Source organism: Microcaecilia unicolor, chromosome 4 (assembly GCF_901765095.1).
Source record: "Microcaecilia unicolor chromosome 4, aMicUni1.1, whole genome shotgun sequence".
NCBI lineage: Eukaryota > Metazoa > Chordata > Amphibia > Gymnophiona > Siphonopidae > Microcaecilia > Microcaecilia unicolor.
Genome location: NC_044034.1, coordinates 341,084,450 through 341,101,512, shown reverse-complemented (window position 1 = coordinate 341,101,512; position 17,063 = coordinate 341,084,450). Strand labels below are relative to the sequence as shown.

The window sequence follows — 17,063 nt, the reverse complement described above, 5'->3', positions numbered from 1 at the left end:
TAAGCAGCGAAACTACAACTATGGGAAGGTGGACGAGTGATGGGAAGAGAGAGAGAACGGACGGTTAAGTGGAAAGGAAGGATGAAGAGAAAACGAGCCTTTTCTTTCCAGTTAACCCTTTCCTCTCACTTTCGTTTCCCGTCCATCTTCCCGGGTCTGTCGCAAGTTCAACTAGGTTTAAAAACCTCTTTGGGCTGTCGGGGCATCAATTTCCGACGAGCTGGAAACGGAGACGGACCATAAGCACCAGTTTTCCGGCGGGAAATGGAATCCGACGGACCACTTCCGGGGCGGCCTCTCACGTGTGTTGTTGCATTGGTGTGTGCTCTGGGTTTCTGCGGATAACTCCCCAGCCACTGCTGGGATGGGGAAAAAGCGGCAATCGGAGAGTCCGCGCCTGGATTCCGACCCCGCCGGAAAGAAAGCAAGAACCACGGAGTCTGAATTCACCGGCACGCAGTTTAAATCCTTATTAAAAGAGTCACAGAGTGCCATGAGGGGTAAGAGAGCCGGGGGACGGGAGTGTTGGCTATGAGGTGCAACACTCCGTATTAAACAGAGTTTGTCAGTGGTGCGTGCAGAATAGGGTTACCATATGGCTCCAGAAAAAGGAGGACGGATTGAGCCAGCCGGGTTTTACTTCCATTGCTTGGAAAGCAATGGAAGTAAAACCCGGCTGGCTCAATCCGTCCTCCTTTTTCTGGAGCCATATGGTAACCCTAGTGCAGAAGACACTTAGGACCTTACCTGTTGGGGCATTGTTGGATATTACAGGAATAATAGTGTTCTTTAAATGGCGAGGCATGGCAGGACGGACAGTGTAGTAGTGCATGATGAGTGATAACAGTGCAAGGTCTACTTTTACTTATCCGTTATTTATTTATTTATTTATTTATTTATTGCATTTGTATCCCACATTTTCCCACCTCTTTGCAGGATCAATGTGGCTTACAATATATCGTGGATAGTGGAAGTGTGAGGAGAGTAGACATTTGGTGTTACAGAGGATTAGGTTTCATGGTAATGTTATACATAATAATAAGAGAGAAAAAGAAAAGAAGAAGAAAAAACAAAACCAGAGGGCATATGTGGGAAATTCAGGTGACTCGGTCTTTGTGGTAGGTCTTGTTGAAGAGATGGGTCTTTAGCAGTTTCCGGAAGTTGGTCAGTTCATAGACCGCTTTCAGGTTACGTGGCAGTTCGTTCCAGAGTTGTGCACTCTTATAAGAAAAGGTTGATGCATGCATTAGTTTGTACTTTAGTCCAGTGGCGTAAGAAGGGGGGGCGGGAGGGGCGGTCCGCCCCGGGTGCACGCGCTCGAGGGGTGCCGGCCCCGCTGGTTCCCTGCTCCCTCTGCCCCGGAACAGGTTACTTCCTGTTCCAGGGCAGAGAGAGCAGGGAACCAGCGGGGCCGGCACCCCCCGAGCGCATGCACTCGGGGCGGATCGGCCCTCCCGCAGGTAAGAATGCGGTCCAGGGGGGGTTGCGCTCCGGAGGGGGGGTGCGCCGCGGGGGGGCGCGCCATGCTGCACCTGGGGGGGGGGTGCGCAGTGGCGCCCCGCCCCGGGTGTCATTAGCCCTTGCTACAGCGCTGCTTTAGTCCCTTGCAGTTGGGGAAATGAAGATTGAGGAATGTGCGAGAGGATTTTTTAGCATTACATGTTGGAGAAGGAGAATAATGATGTGCAGAGCTTATTTTAGGACATGTGATGACAACATGTCCTGAACCATTCACACAACCATTCAGCCATACCTCTCACAATAAAGGTCACTTATTTGACCTATTAGCCTGTACATTTGCAAACAACAACTTTCATCTAAGTAACCGTACTTGGACTCAAATTCCCTGGTCAGATCACAGTAAACTCGAGTTCTCCCTCTATTGGAGGGAAAATACAAACTGAATGAAAAATAAAAGTACTAGGACTCCTCCCAAAACTAGAGAAAAAATAAATTCTCCTCTTCCTCCAGCAGACAGCAACAACTTCATGATTAAATGGGATGGCCTATGCGAAAATGTGTTAAATAACATAGCTCCCCTCAAATCTACATCCAAACCAAGCCAGAAAATTCACTTTGGTTTAATCAATCTATTCTTCTTTTGAAAAGGAAATGTGGAAAACTGGAAAGAAAATGGGCTAAAGATAAATAAAACGAAAACAAATTAAGTTAGGAAATTGCCATCAAAACATAAAAAAATTAGATAAAAATTGCAAAAACTCAATACTAAAAATAAGCGGTGGTAATTTCCTTAATACCAGTAAACTTTTAAATCTGATAAAAAGCCTATTATCCACAAAAGAAATAACCACAACTACAGTCTCCACCAACAGCAAACAATGCATACTGATCCTTGTCCTACTTCTTATGAAGGAAGCTCCTAATATATTAATTAATCTGCTTCAGCAGCATATCTCCTTCCTATTATTCCACGGCACTGTCCCTGATAATAAAGTTTCTATTATCCTAACACCAATACAAAAAAAAAAAAAAAAAATTCAATCACCATAACTGATGTAACAAACTACAGACCAGTAGCCTCCATTCCTTTGATGATAAAGGTGATGGAAGGAATAGTAGCAGCACAAACTATGGACTACCTTTCACATTTCTCCCTACTACACAAATTGCAATCCGGTTTCAGACAATGCTACAGCACCGAGACTGTCCTTACTACCCTAGTATCAAATTTCAGAAAAGAAATTAGTATAGGATCTAAGATCTTAATAATGCAGTTCGATATGCCTAGCGCAGGGGTAGGCAGCTCCGGTCCTCGAGAGCCGCAGGTCAGGTTTTCAGGATATCCACAGTGAATATGCAGGAGATAGATTTGCATACCACGGAGGCAGTGCTTGCAAATCTATCTCCTGCATATTAATTGTGCATATCCTGAAAACCTGACCTGCCTGCGGCTCTCGAGGACCGGAGTTGCCTACCCCTGGTCTAGCGCATTCGATGTAGTAGGTCATAATATCCTACTAAATATACTAGACAACTTTGGTATATGTGGCAGTCCACAAATGGTTTCAAGGATTCCTGAAATCAAGATCTTACAAAGTGAAAATGAAAGGGACCTTATCCTCTCCTTGGTCACCGGACTGTGGCGTCCCTCACGGCTCTCCATTATTGCCCATTCTGTTTAATGTAATGATGTCACCACTAGGTAACAGACTAAAACATTCAAGACACTGTACAAAAGGCAAAACTTGGCTTAAATTTGATGAAAACCTGGGCTTCAGAATCCAAACTAAAGCTAAATAAAGAAAAAACTAAATTCATAGTCATTATCAACCTATTTGACCAAAACGACTATAACAGTTTCACAATTGACAACACTTCATTCCCCATTGACAATAATCTGAAAATTCTAGGTATAATTATAGACAAATATGTAAAATTTGATACTCAAGTTTCCTCAGTAATCACAAAATCTTTCAGGTCTCTTTGGAAAATAAAAAGGATCAGACCTTATTTCTCATCATAAACATTAAAACTATTGGTACAATCATTAACTATCTCAGTTTGATTATTGTAATGCCATATATGCTGGCTGTAAAGAGTACCTGTTGAAAAAACTCAGCTCAAAACACTGCAGCCAAGTTCATATACAAAATCTCTCGTTTTGAAAGTGCCTCCCCTTTATTAATCAAATTACACTGGCTTCCCATCAAAGCAAGAATCACCTTCAAGTATGTGCCTTTATCTTAAATGGCACAGCTACAGACTGTATGTTACCATTAATAAACTTACCTCAAAGAAACACTAAATATGAGGCAAGAAACTATCTCCCAAATTGCAAAAAAAGTGATCTACAGAACTGTCCACTCTGCAGACTTCACTTACCTAGGAACCAAATGGTGGAACTCCTTTCCACCCCAAATAAGAAATATACAGGAATATACTAGATCCGCAAAATCCTCAAATCGTTCCTATTCAAACAAACCCTCACAAAGAACAATCATATCTCAAACAATTATTACCTGAATTGGTTATTACTCTATTTACCATTAACTTTCTCTTTGCTTCATGTACAATTTCTCATTCATAATAGATTTTCTAAATGTTAAATAGCCATAGTTATCCCAATATGTTTATGATACCGTATTGTAAAATTGGATTCTTACAACAAATTACTTTTCTATGCATTTCTTTGCTATGTATCCAATACTGTTTATTGTAAGCCACATTGAACTCAAACTTGTTTGGGATAATGTGGGATATAAATGTCATAAATAATAATAATAACATGAAAGTGCATGCAGGAAGCACTTTGGACGTTACATTTGTAGGCATAGTGATAGGGCTTGTATGATTGGGTGTGCTGATGATTGTCAGGAAATATGTCGGAACATGGAGTGAGGCAAAATGAGTTTAACCTGTCTCTTTTTGCTAGAAGTTTATTTTCTGCATGTAAATACTTTGATCAAACTAAAAAAAAGTCAAGAAAAGTCTTCCACAGAGAAATACACAGGTAGCACAAGAATGGAAGACGCCGAAGACAACCTCCAGTGAATCAAGAAAAAGTTTATTTTAAAATCAATACAAAATAAATGCTGACAGACCCAACACGGGCCGTGTTTCGGCATTCCTGCCTTTGTCGGGGGGGGGGGGGGGGGGTCTTGATAAATAAATGAGAAAAACGGTAAAAACCAAGCACTTAATTTAAAAACAAAAAAAAAATGTTGATAATACAACTTGTAAAAATTGAATAGATTTGAAGCAGATGATAAGTACTACACAATACAAAACAAAAAAGATTCACAGAACCATATAATATACTCTGTTATTTATCTAAGGAAACTAACATACCTTATTGGTCAATTGAAAAATCTTAGTTGTAAAAACAAGACGTGATACAATAAAACTGAAAAGCAAAAACACGAGGAAAAGAATCTGTAATATATCACCCACAAAATGTTAATATGACCAGCCGTAAAACTGGAGTCAATTGGGGGAAAAAATAAACTGCCCTACTCCTGATACTAAAACAATAATTGAATGGAGTAAAAGTATATAAGCAATGTGATCATTATAAAGAAAAACACTTCCATACCTCAGTCAGTTATAAGATTAAACACAGCAGCCGAAACATGTTCCCGCGTCGGGTCTGTCAGCACTTATTTTGTATTGATTGGACATTAAATGTTTTCTTGCTCCACTGGAGATTGTGTTTGGCGTCTTCCACTCTTGTGCTACCTGTAAATACAGTGATTAATTCTAAAACTGAGCCCTCTCCTCTGTTTACTTTGTGTTTAAGGAAATGTGGAGGGGGGAGACACTTAAGGGTCCTTTTACTAAGCTGTACTAGTAAATGGTCTTTGCACCCCCTTACACAGGTCTTTGTAGAAATCAGTTGTTTATAATTTTTAGAGTATTAAGAGTTAATTCATTCGATTTTATAGCCCGTCCTGCCCTACCGACTATGCCGTGAACAGGTTACATGATTTACATCCATAATAAAATACAATACATATTCCGCCAGAACCGATATACTCATATCACCCCTCTTCTCAGGTCACTTCACTGGCTTCCAATCAGATACCGCATTCAGTTCAAGCTTCTCCTTCTTACCTACAAATGCACTCAGTCTGCTGCCCCTCATTACCTCTCTACCCTCATCTCCCCTTACGTTCCCACCCGAAACCTCCGTTCACAGGACAAATCCCTCCTCTCATTACCCTTCTCCACCACCGCCAACTCCAGGCTCCGTCCATTCTGCCTCGCCTCACCCTATGCCTGGAACAACCTTCCTGAGCCCTTACGCCAAGCCCCTTCCTTGCCCATCTTCAAGTCTTTGCTTAAAGCCCACCTCCTCAATGCTGCGTTCGGCACCTAATTCTTTCAGGAAATCCAGACTGCCCCTATCAGACTGACTGTTCACGTGTCCTTTAGATTGTAAGCTCTTTGAGCAGGGACTGTCCTATGTTAAATTGTACAGCGCTGCGTAACCCTAGTAGCGCTTTAGAAATGTTAAGTAGTAGTAGTACATACAAACATAAAATTAATTGTTACACTGGAAGACTGGTTTAATTGAGCAGTCCATCCAAACTCGTTAAAACAAGTGAGTTTTTACTGCTTTGCAGAAACATAAAAGATCATGAATTGATCTCACTGCAGAAGGTAACTTATTCCATAACCAAACCAATAATTAAAGAAAAGCTCATGAACGAGCACATTCCAGCTTGAAAAATCTTGCAGAAGGCAAAAGAAAACATTTCTCACACTGATAGCATGACACCCGATTTGGTGTATATATAGGTAGCTTTTTAGACACATAAGACTTCTTTTACGATGCTGCACCAGCGATTCCCACGCGGTTTAGTAAAAGAGGCCCATAGATTGGAACCATATCATGAAAAACTTTAAAAGCTAATACCAATATGTTTAGAGCTAATATGGGGTCCTTTTACTAAGGTGTGCTGATGATTAGCGTGTGCTAAATGATAAGATGCATGTTATATTCCTGTGGGCGTCTTATCCATTTAGTGTGTCTTAAATCTGTTAGTGCACCTTTCAAAAAGGATCCCCGTGATTGTTAAATTGAATTACTGCGTATGTATTTGTGTAAGGTATGTAAACTCTGGGATATTATGGCATATAAAACAATACATGGAAGTGGGGCATGGTTTGGGCAAGAGAAAAAATGTATACGTATACTTTTCATTTTACAGTGGCAATACACATCCATTTAAACAAATGTTTCCATTAGTTTTGCACCAGCTGCAAGGCATACATCGGTGTAATAAAAATGCTAATTTTGGCCAGGACTGTAAATGAGGGCTTGAGGTCTGGCTTTCCTTAAACCCCCATTTCTTATTTTTGCTACCACTTATATGTACAGATTTGTGAAATCAGGCAAGTATACTCTTTAGCACCGGCACCAAAACATAAAATTTGCAATATCGTCACTTCCACTTTATAAGTGCCAGTACTTATACCTATAAGCTGGCGATGATATCCATCCACTTTTTTCCATCTATATTTCTGTGTTCCTTCTGGTCATGCTGTTAAACAAACATGTATTTCCAGACATGAAATGCAGTTTGTAAAATGATACAGTTGCTTACCATGGAACATTATCATATTTTGGATTCACCATGGGGAGTTTGATTACGTCAAATCTGGGAACCTTTTTGGATTTCTTTAGGGACGGTGGCGCATAGTAGAACTTTGAACTTCCCTTGATTTGTTTCTTAACATTTGATTGTGGTGCTTAGCATTTCTTTGGCAAATGCATGTGGTTCCCCGATGAAAAATGGATCTATTAAGTTTTGTAAATATGAAATGTAGGATTGCACAAATCAAAATGTTTTTGTTGGGAATGTCTCATAATAACATTCTTCTGCAAGGGTTTTAATCAAACAGTAGGCTGAAATATCCCTTTTGAGTTGCATGGAGCTGAATCTTTTTTATCCCTTTTGTAATAAAATAATAATACTGCACAGTTAATACAAGTTTCTGTATTGCTACTGTTATTTTGCAGGGTATAAATGCATAAATGTGTTTTGTTACAGGTTTAGATATTTTCATAGCCACAGCACGAAAATTACCCTGTTCCAACCTGTACGATGTTGTGGAAGGATATATAAAGATTTCAATGGAGTGTGCTGAGATCTTCAAACTGTTGGATGGAGAGAAAAGACCAGAGAGTGAAGTAAGATATAGCATAAATCATCTTGTGCTTTGCTGTCCCCACAGCCTAGACTGTAGTATTGCCCACCGTGGTAGAAGAGAGTTGAGTCTGAGGTCCAGTGTACTACAGAAGCAATGTGCTAGGTCCCGAGAAAGGTGGGGAAACAGCAGTTCTTACTGTGGTGGCACCTGTCAGTCTTAGAATGTCATTGTGTTCATCTCTAGAATGATATGTAGGCTGTTGTGTGTTCGTGGTGTCCCCCAGGGTCATGCACATGTTAGTTTGACACCGGAAGCTGGTTTATGGTACACGTTGACAACACTCCCGCAGCTTTCAAAGGTCACCTTCCTTGGGGTTTTCCTATGAAATCTCCTCACAGGACCAGCTCTGTTTCATGTGGTAGAACACTTAGAGAGGTTGTTAGTACTACCACCAGGAATCCGTGTAATGCAGTTAAAATATGAAGCATAAACAGTTAAACTTCTAAGTTTATGCAGAGATCCAAACTGCGGAGACATTTGTTTTGAAGAAACATGTTAGAAGAAGGAGCAGGCAGTGACAGGATGTAAGCTTCCTCCTAAATAATAACTTTTTTTGCAGGATAAATGATGCATCCTTTCTGTGTTCTCAACAGCTTTTGCGCCCCAGAAATTATAATCATGTAATCGCGTTGCCAAGTTGCTGAAGTCAAGATATCTCTTTCTGCTCTTACCAAAGAGCTACAGATTATCTTTGCTTTAGAAAACCTTTGAAAACTTTTTTTGTTTAGAAATATATATTAGACCTTAGGCTTGGCTTTTTTTTCCTTTTAGAATAAGATGAACATAAGTGGTTTTGGAATAAATAATAAATGAAAGTTTTATTTGCTATTTGCAATAAGAAACTGAAACAAATAATTATGTTAAATTTTTGTTTTATTGAACAGATAATAAAGAGCATACAACAGCGTAGAAAGTTATTGTTCTACTTTTACATTATTTTCTTCCCCCCCTTCCCACCTGCCCTTCCTCCCCAATTATACACTGCCCTTATACACATGTATGAGTAAGTTGTAAAGAAGAATTACCGATAGCAAGCAATGGAGCTTCAATATAACTGCTTCTAATAGGTTTGAGAAGGCCTAAGCTCTAAGGACCTTCCCTCATCTATCTCCATTGCTCTACTTCCAAAACATCGACCCCCCCCCCCAAGCTGTTCGCTGTAACAAAGGAAAGAAAAAAAAATCTTTTGCTCCACGTCCGGTTCTAAAGTGTATTTAAAATTCCACTGCGGGCCCTATGGGATAATGACTGAAGGTACGCCCCCCCCCCCCCCCTCAAACCAACAAGAAGGTCTTCCTCCTTTTAGAAGAACTCTGGGCTTGTTGACTTTCAAAAAGCATTAAAGTATGGAATTTATTACGCCAAATTCAATAAGATGGGGATTCTTGGCTTACCCATACTCCCAAAATTGTATTTTTCCCCACAATGCTAGCCTTCCTGATAAGCTGTCACCTTCCCCTCCCCAACAGTGCAAAAGCTCCCACATGATCCAATAAAACTCCGGATGGGGAGAAAGGTATAGGCATCCCCAGCAAATTCCCTATAAAGGTCAGCACCTTTTCTCAAAATCTTTTCACGGCCGGGCAAGCCCAGAAAGCATGAAAAACATCTCCCTCTATGATGTGGCATCGTCCACACGTTGGGGAGTTGAAACAAATAATTAAAAAATAAATATTTGTTTTGAACTAAGGGCCAAAAAATGTAATAAATAAAAACTGTAATGATTAGATTTGCCTCACCCGTTTAAGCAGCGGAAGCCAGGGGCTTTTTTTTTTTTTTATCCTGGACAGGATTGCAAATCCCCTCTAGATACTTAATCACCCCAACCTTGCATCTGCTCATGACAGTTCTACACCGTCTGAGCAGTGGCAAATTCCCCAATTAGAAAGAAACCCAGTATGCAGTAGATATGGTAAGACAGTTTATTAGCGTTATCATCTCACCCAATGATGGTACAGGCAAGCAGGTATTCATATGAATTGAGCAGCAGTCCACTACACGTCTCCCTCCAGCCTTCTCTTGTAGCCTTCCTTCTCTGTTCTGATTTAATACCCCTCAGACTGCTCCTTATATACTATTTCAACCCCATTGATTCCAGTGGACCCCAGCTTTGTCACCAGGGTTCTTGGCCCTTATCAGTTTGATCAAAATGACTTCACATGTTATCAAGCTCTAAGTATAAACAAGATATGCTCAGAGCGCATCTTGTGAGATGACTTTGCATGTTCCCCAAACCTTCCCCTAGCCCCCTCCTTTGGATGTTCTCACCCGGGGTGCAGCTGACCCAGTACTACCTCTACATAACCAAAACAATCTTGCTCATGACGTCTTGTAGGTGCCAGTCTCCTTATTATCTACAGAGTGGATTTCCCCCGCCCTCTGTCAGCTGTCTGAGCACTTACTTCAGCATTTGTTACAGTAAAATGTAACTGTGTCAAAGGTGATCTCTAATTCTTACAGGCCTAGCTCTCTGGGAACTCATTTCAGCTTGAGCTGCAGTGAAATATATTTTGTATCGGAGATGATTTTGATTTTAAGAAGCCTAGCTCTTATATTTCAACGTTTTTTATTGATGATGTACCACGTCAAACAAAACCAATAAAGTCAAACATTTTGTAAACATTCAGTCATGTCATAATTGTACATGTGCATCTAGTCTAACATCATCATCATTATTTTACATCCTTTCCTCCCCCTTCCCCACCCCCCAACCTCCCCTTTATTTTACTCCTTTACCTTTATCTACTTATTTCATGGTAATTATACTAGCAATATCTATTACTACTACTACTACTACTACTTAGCATTTCTATAGCGCTACCAGGGTTACGCAGCGCTGTACAAGTTTAAACATGGGGAAGGACAGTCCCTGCTCAAGAGAGCTTACAATCTAAAGGTAAAAACTATGTAGTCAGTGTAGGTATCATGAATGGGGAAGGCGGTTAGGCGCCAAAGCAAGGGAGAAGAGATGGGCTTTGAGTAAGGACTTGAAAATGGGCAGGGAGGGCGCATGGCGTATGGGCTCAGGAAGTCTGTTCCAGGCATGAGGTGATGCGAGGCAGAAGGGGCGGAGTAATCCCGCATCTCCATCCCTCCAGGATGCGGAGATTACAGGTCTTAACCGGTCCAAAATCCGGAGCAAATATCTGCTGGATGTCTCACTATCTCGGACATATCCAATTTGTTAAGCACTGCACTTCTAGCCTTGTGGGAGATATTTTGTAAATATTTAGACCATATATTAACAAAGATCTTTCTTTTCTTTGGGTTACCGTAAGCCTCCCTGGCCTCCCAGAGCATTAGCTCATGGAACCTATTTCTCCAGTACCAAAAGGAGGGTGGCTCATCCTGCAGCCAATGTCTGAGTATACATTTTTTCCTCACTGCATGGGCCTTAAACAAGAATAGTTCCTGATTTTTGTCTGAGATCCCATAAGCATTGCTTTTATTCAAAAGCACTCCCCTCCAGGAGGGAAGCAGCATATGTCCCAATAGTTGTTCAAGATATTTCTGTAACATTTTCCAAAAGTGTTTTATTCGATCACATCGCCAAAATGCATGCAAAAAAGTGTTATTATCTCTATGACACTTAGGACATTGAGCATCAGATATCCATCCTGCCCTTACTGCTTGTGATTGTGATATGTACCCCCTTTGAATTACCCTTTATTGACTCTCCCACTTGTCTTGGTATATCTTTTATCAATTTTGCAAAATTTATTCCTTTCAGCTCATATCCCAAGTCTTTGCTCCATGTCTTTTCAAGTATCTCATAGGCATGGGGGGGGGGGGGGGGGGAAGCCTAGCTCTTATTATGAGCCATTGGCCTGTATTTTACTGAGAGCAAGGGCTAGCATATTTCTTCAAAACAGACTTAAAAAATTGAAAAAAAAAATACACTACGAGGTTTTAAGACCGACGATGATCACCACAACCCCAGTGAAAGACGCTAGAATTCAAGTCGGCGATCGGGTGTATTGAGGTCTTTTCCTCGCGTTAGCAAGATCAGTAATACGTACCTTGCATCAATACTGGACTCTTCAACATTCTTTTCTAATTTGATTTTTTTTTTAGAGCCACAGTTATTTTTCTCGTTGTTCTTATTTAATATGACATCTTCATTCCGTAGCTGAGTTTTGGACTTGGATATTTCAGGAATAGTGTTTTGCTGACTGAAATATTGTTGAAATTGGTGGTGTAAATGAAGTTTCATTTGTTCTTCTTTTTCTCTGTTTTCAGCTGCTGTTGATATTTCAGGCCTTGGAAGCCATCTTGCTCCGGACAGCTAGTGATCTGTCTCATTTCAGTGTTGTGGGAATAAACATAGTGAAAAAGCTGATAAACTCTCACATGAAATTAATCTACACTGCGTTGTATTCTGAAAGTCACAGGTAAGCCTGTTTCTACCCACTGCCATGCATTTTGTACCAGGCAAAACCGTGCAAGGGTGCAGCTTGCTGCTGTGTTGCGGGAGGGTTGCAGCTTGCCTGTTGATGTGGTCACATAGGTCCCTGTCCCTTAGATGCCTGTTCTTCTACAACAGAATATTGTATAAGGAGGCAGGGGAGGGCTTGACATATGGGATTCTCATTAGTGCTTGGTAATTTGGGCACTTATTTTCAGGTTCTTTAAATAATAATTCCAAGAGAAATTCAAGCCATAAGAAGTACAGTGACCAGTTGGGACCATTTTTTCACAAAAGACAAAATTTTGCTCAAGATGTGTTTCTTTAAAGGGCCAGTGAATATTTCCCTGCTTTTGTTCTCGCATGTTGCTGCTGGAGAAGGGATAAAACATTTTACCCCTCTGTATTAGGTAAGAGACATCTGTGAAGAAATTTAAATCTCAACTATAAACATTTGAGTTCTGCTAGACTTTCCCTAGCTGGTGCAGATATGGACAAGCATGTCACATGTGTCCCTTCCCCTCTTTTTTTGTATAGTTTTATATGTTAGCTCATTTTTATCTTTGTACTTAAGTTTCCTTTTGTAGCCCTATACTGTGAATTATAGTTGTTTTTTAATCTCTAATTATCATCTCTGTTTCCCTTTATTTTGTAACCACTTATATAAATTTGAACCTTGACATGATATTCTGTCACTAGGGAGGATGTGGGAGATAGTTATTTTCAGTAGTAGCCATATTATATTTTTCCACTGGGGAGGTGATATATTTTCTTACAGGGGTGGGAGAATCCACTGTATTCTTATTCTGAGATGGGAGGAGAGTAACATAGTAACATAGTAGATGACGGCAGAAAAAGACCTGCACGGTCCATCCAGTCTGCCCAACAAGATAACTCATATTTGCTGCTTTTTGTGTATACCCTACTTTGATTTGTACCTGTGCTCTTCAGGGCACAGACCGTATAAGTCAGCCCCGCACTATCCCCTCCTCCCAACCATCGGCTCTGGCACAGACCATACAAGTCTGTCCAGCACTATCCCCGCCTCCCAACCACCAGTCCCGCTTCCCGCCACCGGCTCTGGCACAGACCGTATAAGTCTGGCCAGCCCTATCCCCGCCTCCCAACCACCAGCCCTGCCTCCCGATCTTGACTAAGCTCCTGAGGATCCATTCCTTCGGCACAGGATTCCTTTATGCTTATCCCACGCATGTTTGAATTCCGTTACCGTTTTCATTTCCACCACCTCCCGCGGGAGGGCATTCCAAGCATCCACTACTCTCTCCGTGAAAAAATACTTCCTGACATTTTTCTTGAGTCTGCCCCCCTTCAATCTCATTTCATGTCCTCTCGTTCTACCACCTTCCCATCTCCGGAAAAGATTTGTTTGCGGATTAATACCTTTCAAATATTTGAACGTCTGTATCATATCACCCCTGTTTCTCCTTTCCTCCAGAGTATACATGTTTAGTTCAGCAAGTCTCTCAAACGTCTTGTAACGCAAATCCCATACCATTCTCGTAGCTTTTCTTTGCACCGCTTCAATTCTTTTTACATCCTTAACAAGATACGGCCTCCAAAACTGAACACAATACTCCAGGTGGGGGCTCACCAAAGACTTATACAGGGGCATCAACACCCCCTTTCTTCTGCTGGTCACACCTCTCTTTATACAGCCTAACAACCTTCTAGCTACTGCCACCGCCTTGTCACACTGTTTCGTCGCCTTCAAATCCTCAGATACTATCTCCCCAAGATCCCTCTCTCCGCCCGTACCTATCAGACTCTCCCCGCCTAACACATACGTCTCCCGTGGATTTCTACTTCCTAAGTGCATCACTTTGCATTTCTTCGCATTGAATTTTAATTGCCAAACCTTAGACCATTCTTCTAGCTTCCGTATGTCCTTTTTCATGTTTTCCACTCCCTGCAGGGTGTCCACTCTGTTACAGATCTTAGTATCATCCGCAAATAGGCAAACTTTACCTTCTAACCCTTCGGCAATGTCACTCACAAATATATTGAACAGAATCGGCCCCAGCACCGATCCTTGAGGCACTCCACTACTTACCTTTCGCTCCTCCGAGCGAATTCCATTCACCACCACCCTCTGGCGTCTGTCCGTCAACCAGTTCCTAATCCAGTTCACCACTTTGGGTCCTATCTTCAGCCCATCCAGTTTATTTAAGAGCCTCCTGTGGGGAACCGTGTCAAAAGCTTTGCTGAAATCTAAGTAGATTACGTCCATAGCTCGTCCCTGATTCAATTCTCCTGTCACCCAATCAAAGAACTCAATGAGGTTCGTGCACTTGACATTTGTCCTTCAGTGGGGATGGGGGAGAGAAGTGGTATTTTCAATCCTACTACTACTACTACTTATCATTTCTATAGCGCTACTAGACGTACGCAGCGCTGTACACTTGAACATGAAGAGACAGTCCCTGCTCGACAGAGCTCACAATGTCATACATAAAACTCTTCAGCTGGAGTATGTGAGAGGTTCTCCAGCTGCAGATGTATGTGTTGGGAGGCAAAGACAGGTCATGGCATTCATCCGTGGAGAAGGAGAACACTATGAGGCGTATTTTCAAAGCACTTAGACTTACAAAGTTACATGGTAACCTATGGAACTGTGTAAGTTTAAGTGCTTTGAAAATGAGCCCTTATATCGGTTCCCTTCCAGGGTATGGCACTGTTACCTTATGGCTAGAGGAGAGAGAATATTAGACCAATGTTGAGTTTTAACATTTGGGATTTTAGAACCAGTTTTATCTGGCTTTAGAAAATGAGGAACCATCTGGCTTAACATGAGATAAAAGCTTGTGAAGCTGGATGTGAGTGGTTGCCTTCTGGCCTTTGATTCAGATAAAATGGGGGGGGGGGGGGGTCCTTTTACAAATCCGCAGTATAAAGTGGCCTTAAGTAATGTGGGCGCGTCTTTTAGGTGCGCTCTGAGCCATTTTTTTTTTACCACGGCTGGGAAAAAAGCAATTTCTTAATGGACCGGGAAATGGGCCTGTGCTAATATTAAAACTAGCATGCTCCTTTCGTAATAGGGGTGGGGGAGGGAAGTGGGAGAGGGAGCAGGGAGTTATGATATAAAATGTTTGATTATACATCGTTGTTGGGCTAAGAGGAGAAATGATAATTTAAACTACAGTTGGCATAGAATGCAACCGTAAGGTTAATTTGTAAAGGTAGTAGATAAAGCAGTATTGTACTATACATTGGGTCCTGGGAAATGAGAGAATGAAGTTTAAAGCAATTAATTCCTTTAAAGGCTGGGTGTGCTGGCTTCGGAGCCAAGGGGGAGCGTTCAATACCAATGTGAGTTCGTTAAATTTTGATGGCACTGTATAACAAACAGGAGCGCTCAAGATGTTTTGTTAATGCTGTATGTATGGCATTGCCAGATAGTTGTATTATTTCTCCGTGTTGAATGTTTTCAATAAAAGTGTTTAAACATAAAACTAGCATGCTCCTATTTACGACCTGAGCCCTTACCATCACCCATTGACCTAGCAGTAAGGACTCACATGCTTCCAATGCAGTAACCATGCAGCACTTGCACCAACGTGGGTGCGCTGCCAGGAACGCCCCCTATGGTAAAAAATAGAAAATTATTTTCTACCGCTGGATTTGTCGAGTGCCAAACTTGGAATTACCGCCGGGCACATGTGGTACCCCGTTGATAGTGACAGTTGGGCGCATGCTACGCTTGCGTTAGCCCTCCCATGCCTTTGTAAAAGGGGCCCTTAGCAGATGAGGCACCTGGTGTGTGAGCTAGTTTCCAGTCAGATTGAGGCTGATGCTCTTTTGCAAGCATGGTACATACATGCATGCAAGAGAAGAAGAGTCTCGGTGTCAGGGTGGGAACAATGCTCACCAGCCCGTGAGCTCTGCTCTCAGAGACACCAACAGCGGCTGTTAAACATGTGGGTTCTCCTTTATGAGCACGTGCGTGGTCACACAAAGTATGGAATTAACAGACTGCAATGAAGACGTTGATAACTAAGTCCTATTTTGTGCATTACTTACTTTGCACATGCTACTTCCTCCTCAGTATAGGAATTAACAGACTGCAATTAAGACGTTGGTAACTAAGTACTGTTTTGTGCATCACTCACTTCACACACAGTGTTTCCTCCTCTCTTCCTTCTTGAGTCTTCCCCTTTGCATCTTCCCAGCCTCTGTTGGGACTTTCAGTGGTACTCTAGCTTTTCTTTTGCCATAGGAGAATTTCCCTCCCCCCCCCCCCCCCCCCATATCCATAGTACCTGATCCTGAAAATGTGGGTGCACCTTTGGGTTTACAGAGGTTTGGGGCAACACTGCTATAAACAGCGCTGTGGAAAAGCTCCAGTACTAATGATGGTTTTTCTCTGTTCTTTCCATAAGCTCAGCGTCCTCTTGTGCTTCCTGTCCAGGATGACACTGGGCTTCCTTGTTCATGATGTGTCTGATGTGATGTAAATGTACAAATTTGCACTTTAGCATTATTTGACTGGTATCGCTAACCTTGTGGGAATAACACATCAAATTTACTTGCATAGGATGAGTCGGATCTGCCTGAATTTAATGTCGGCTATGGTGACCCAAGGTCCAGATGCTGCAAGGGATATCTTCAGCCATTTTGATTTTTCTAACAAATTCCTGCCAACTTTAGTGAAGAAACGAGACAAGCAGGTAAGTAATCGCTGTGCCTCTTTAGCTTTACTTGAAATATTAAAAATTTTCTTTGCACCATCTGGCGGCCTTTGTAGCCAAAATACATTCATGTTATGTAACTTGCAGGCTTATTTTTGAAAGAGAAGGGCGCCCATCTTCTGACACAAATCGGGAGATGGGCATCCTTCTCTCAGGGTTGCCCAAATCGGCATAATCGAAAGCCGATTTTGGGCGTACTCAACTGCTTCCCGTCGCAGGGACGACCAAAGTTCACGGGGACGTGTCAGCACTGTAGAGAAGGTGGGACTGGGGCTTGA

The 17,063-nt window shown here is 41.8% G+C and overlaps 1 protein-coding gene across 2 annotated transcripts in view; it reads left to right on the top strand.

Moving 5' to 3' along the window:
• The first annotated feature begins 326 nt into the window (after positions 1-326).
• The window catches only part of URB1 (URB1 ribosome biogenesis homolog), a 147,722-nt gene continuing 130,985 nt past the window's right edge, over positions 327-17,063 (top strand). For both annotated transcript variants that reach the window (XM_030202133.1, XM_030202131.1), the window contains exons 1-4: positions 327-500; positions 7,515-7,654; positions 11,914-12,065; positions 16,632-16,764. In XM_030202133.1, coding sequence (XP_030057993.1) covers positions 365-500; positions 7,515-7,654; positions 11,914-12,065; positions 16,632-16,764 — 561 coding nt within the window. In that variant the 5' untranslated portion in view covers positions 327-364. The remainder of the gene's footprint in view (positions 501-7,514; positions 7,655-11,913; positions 12,066-16,631; positions 16,765-17,063) is intronic.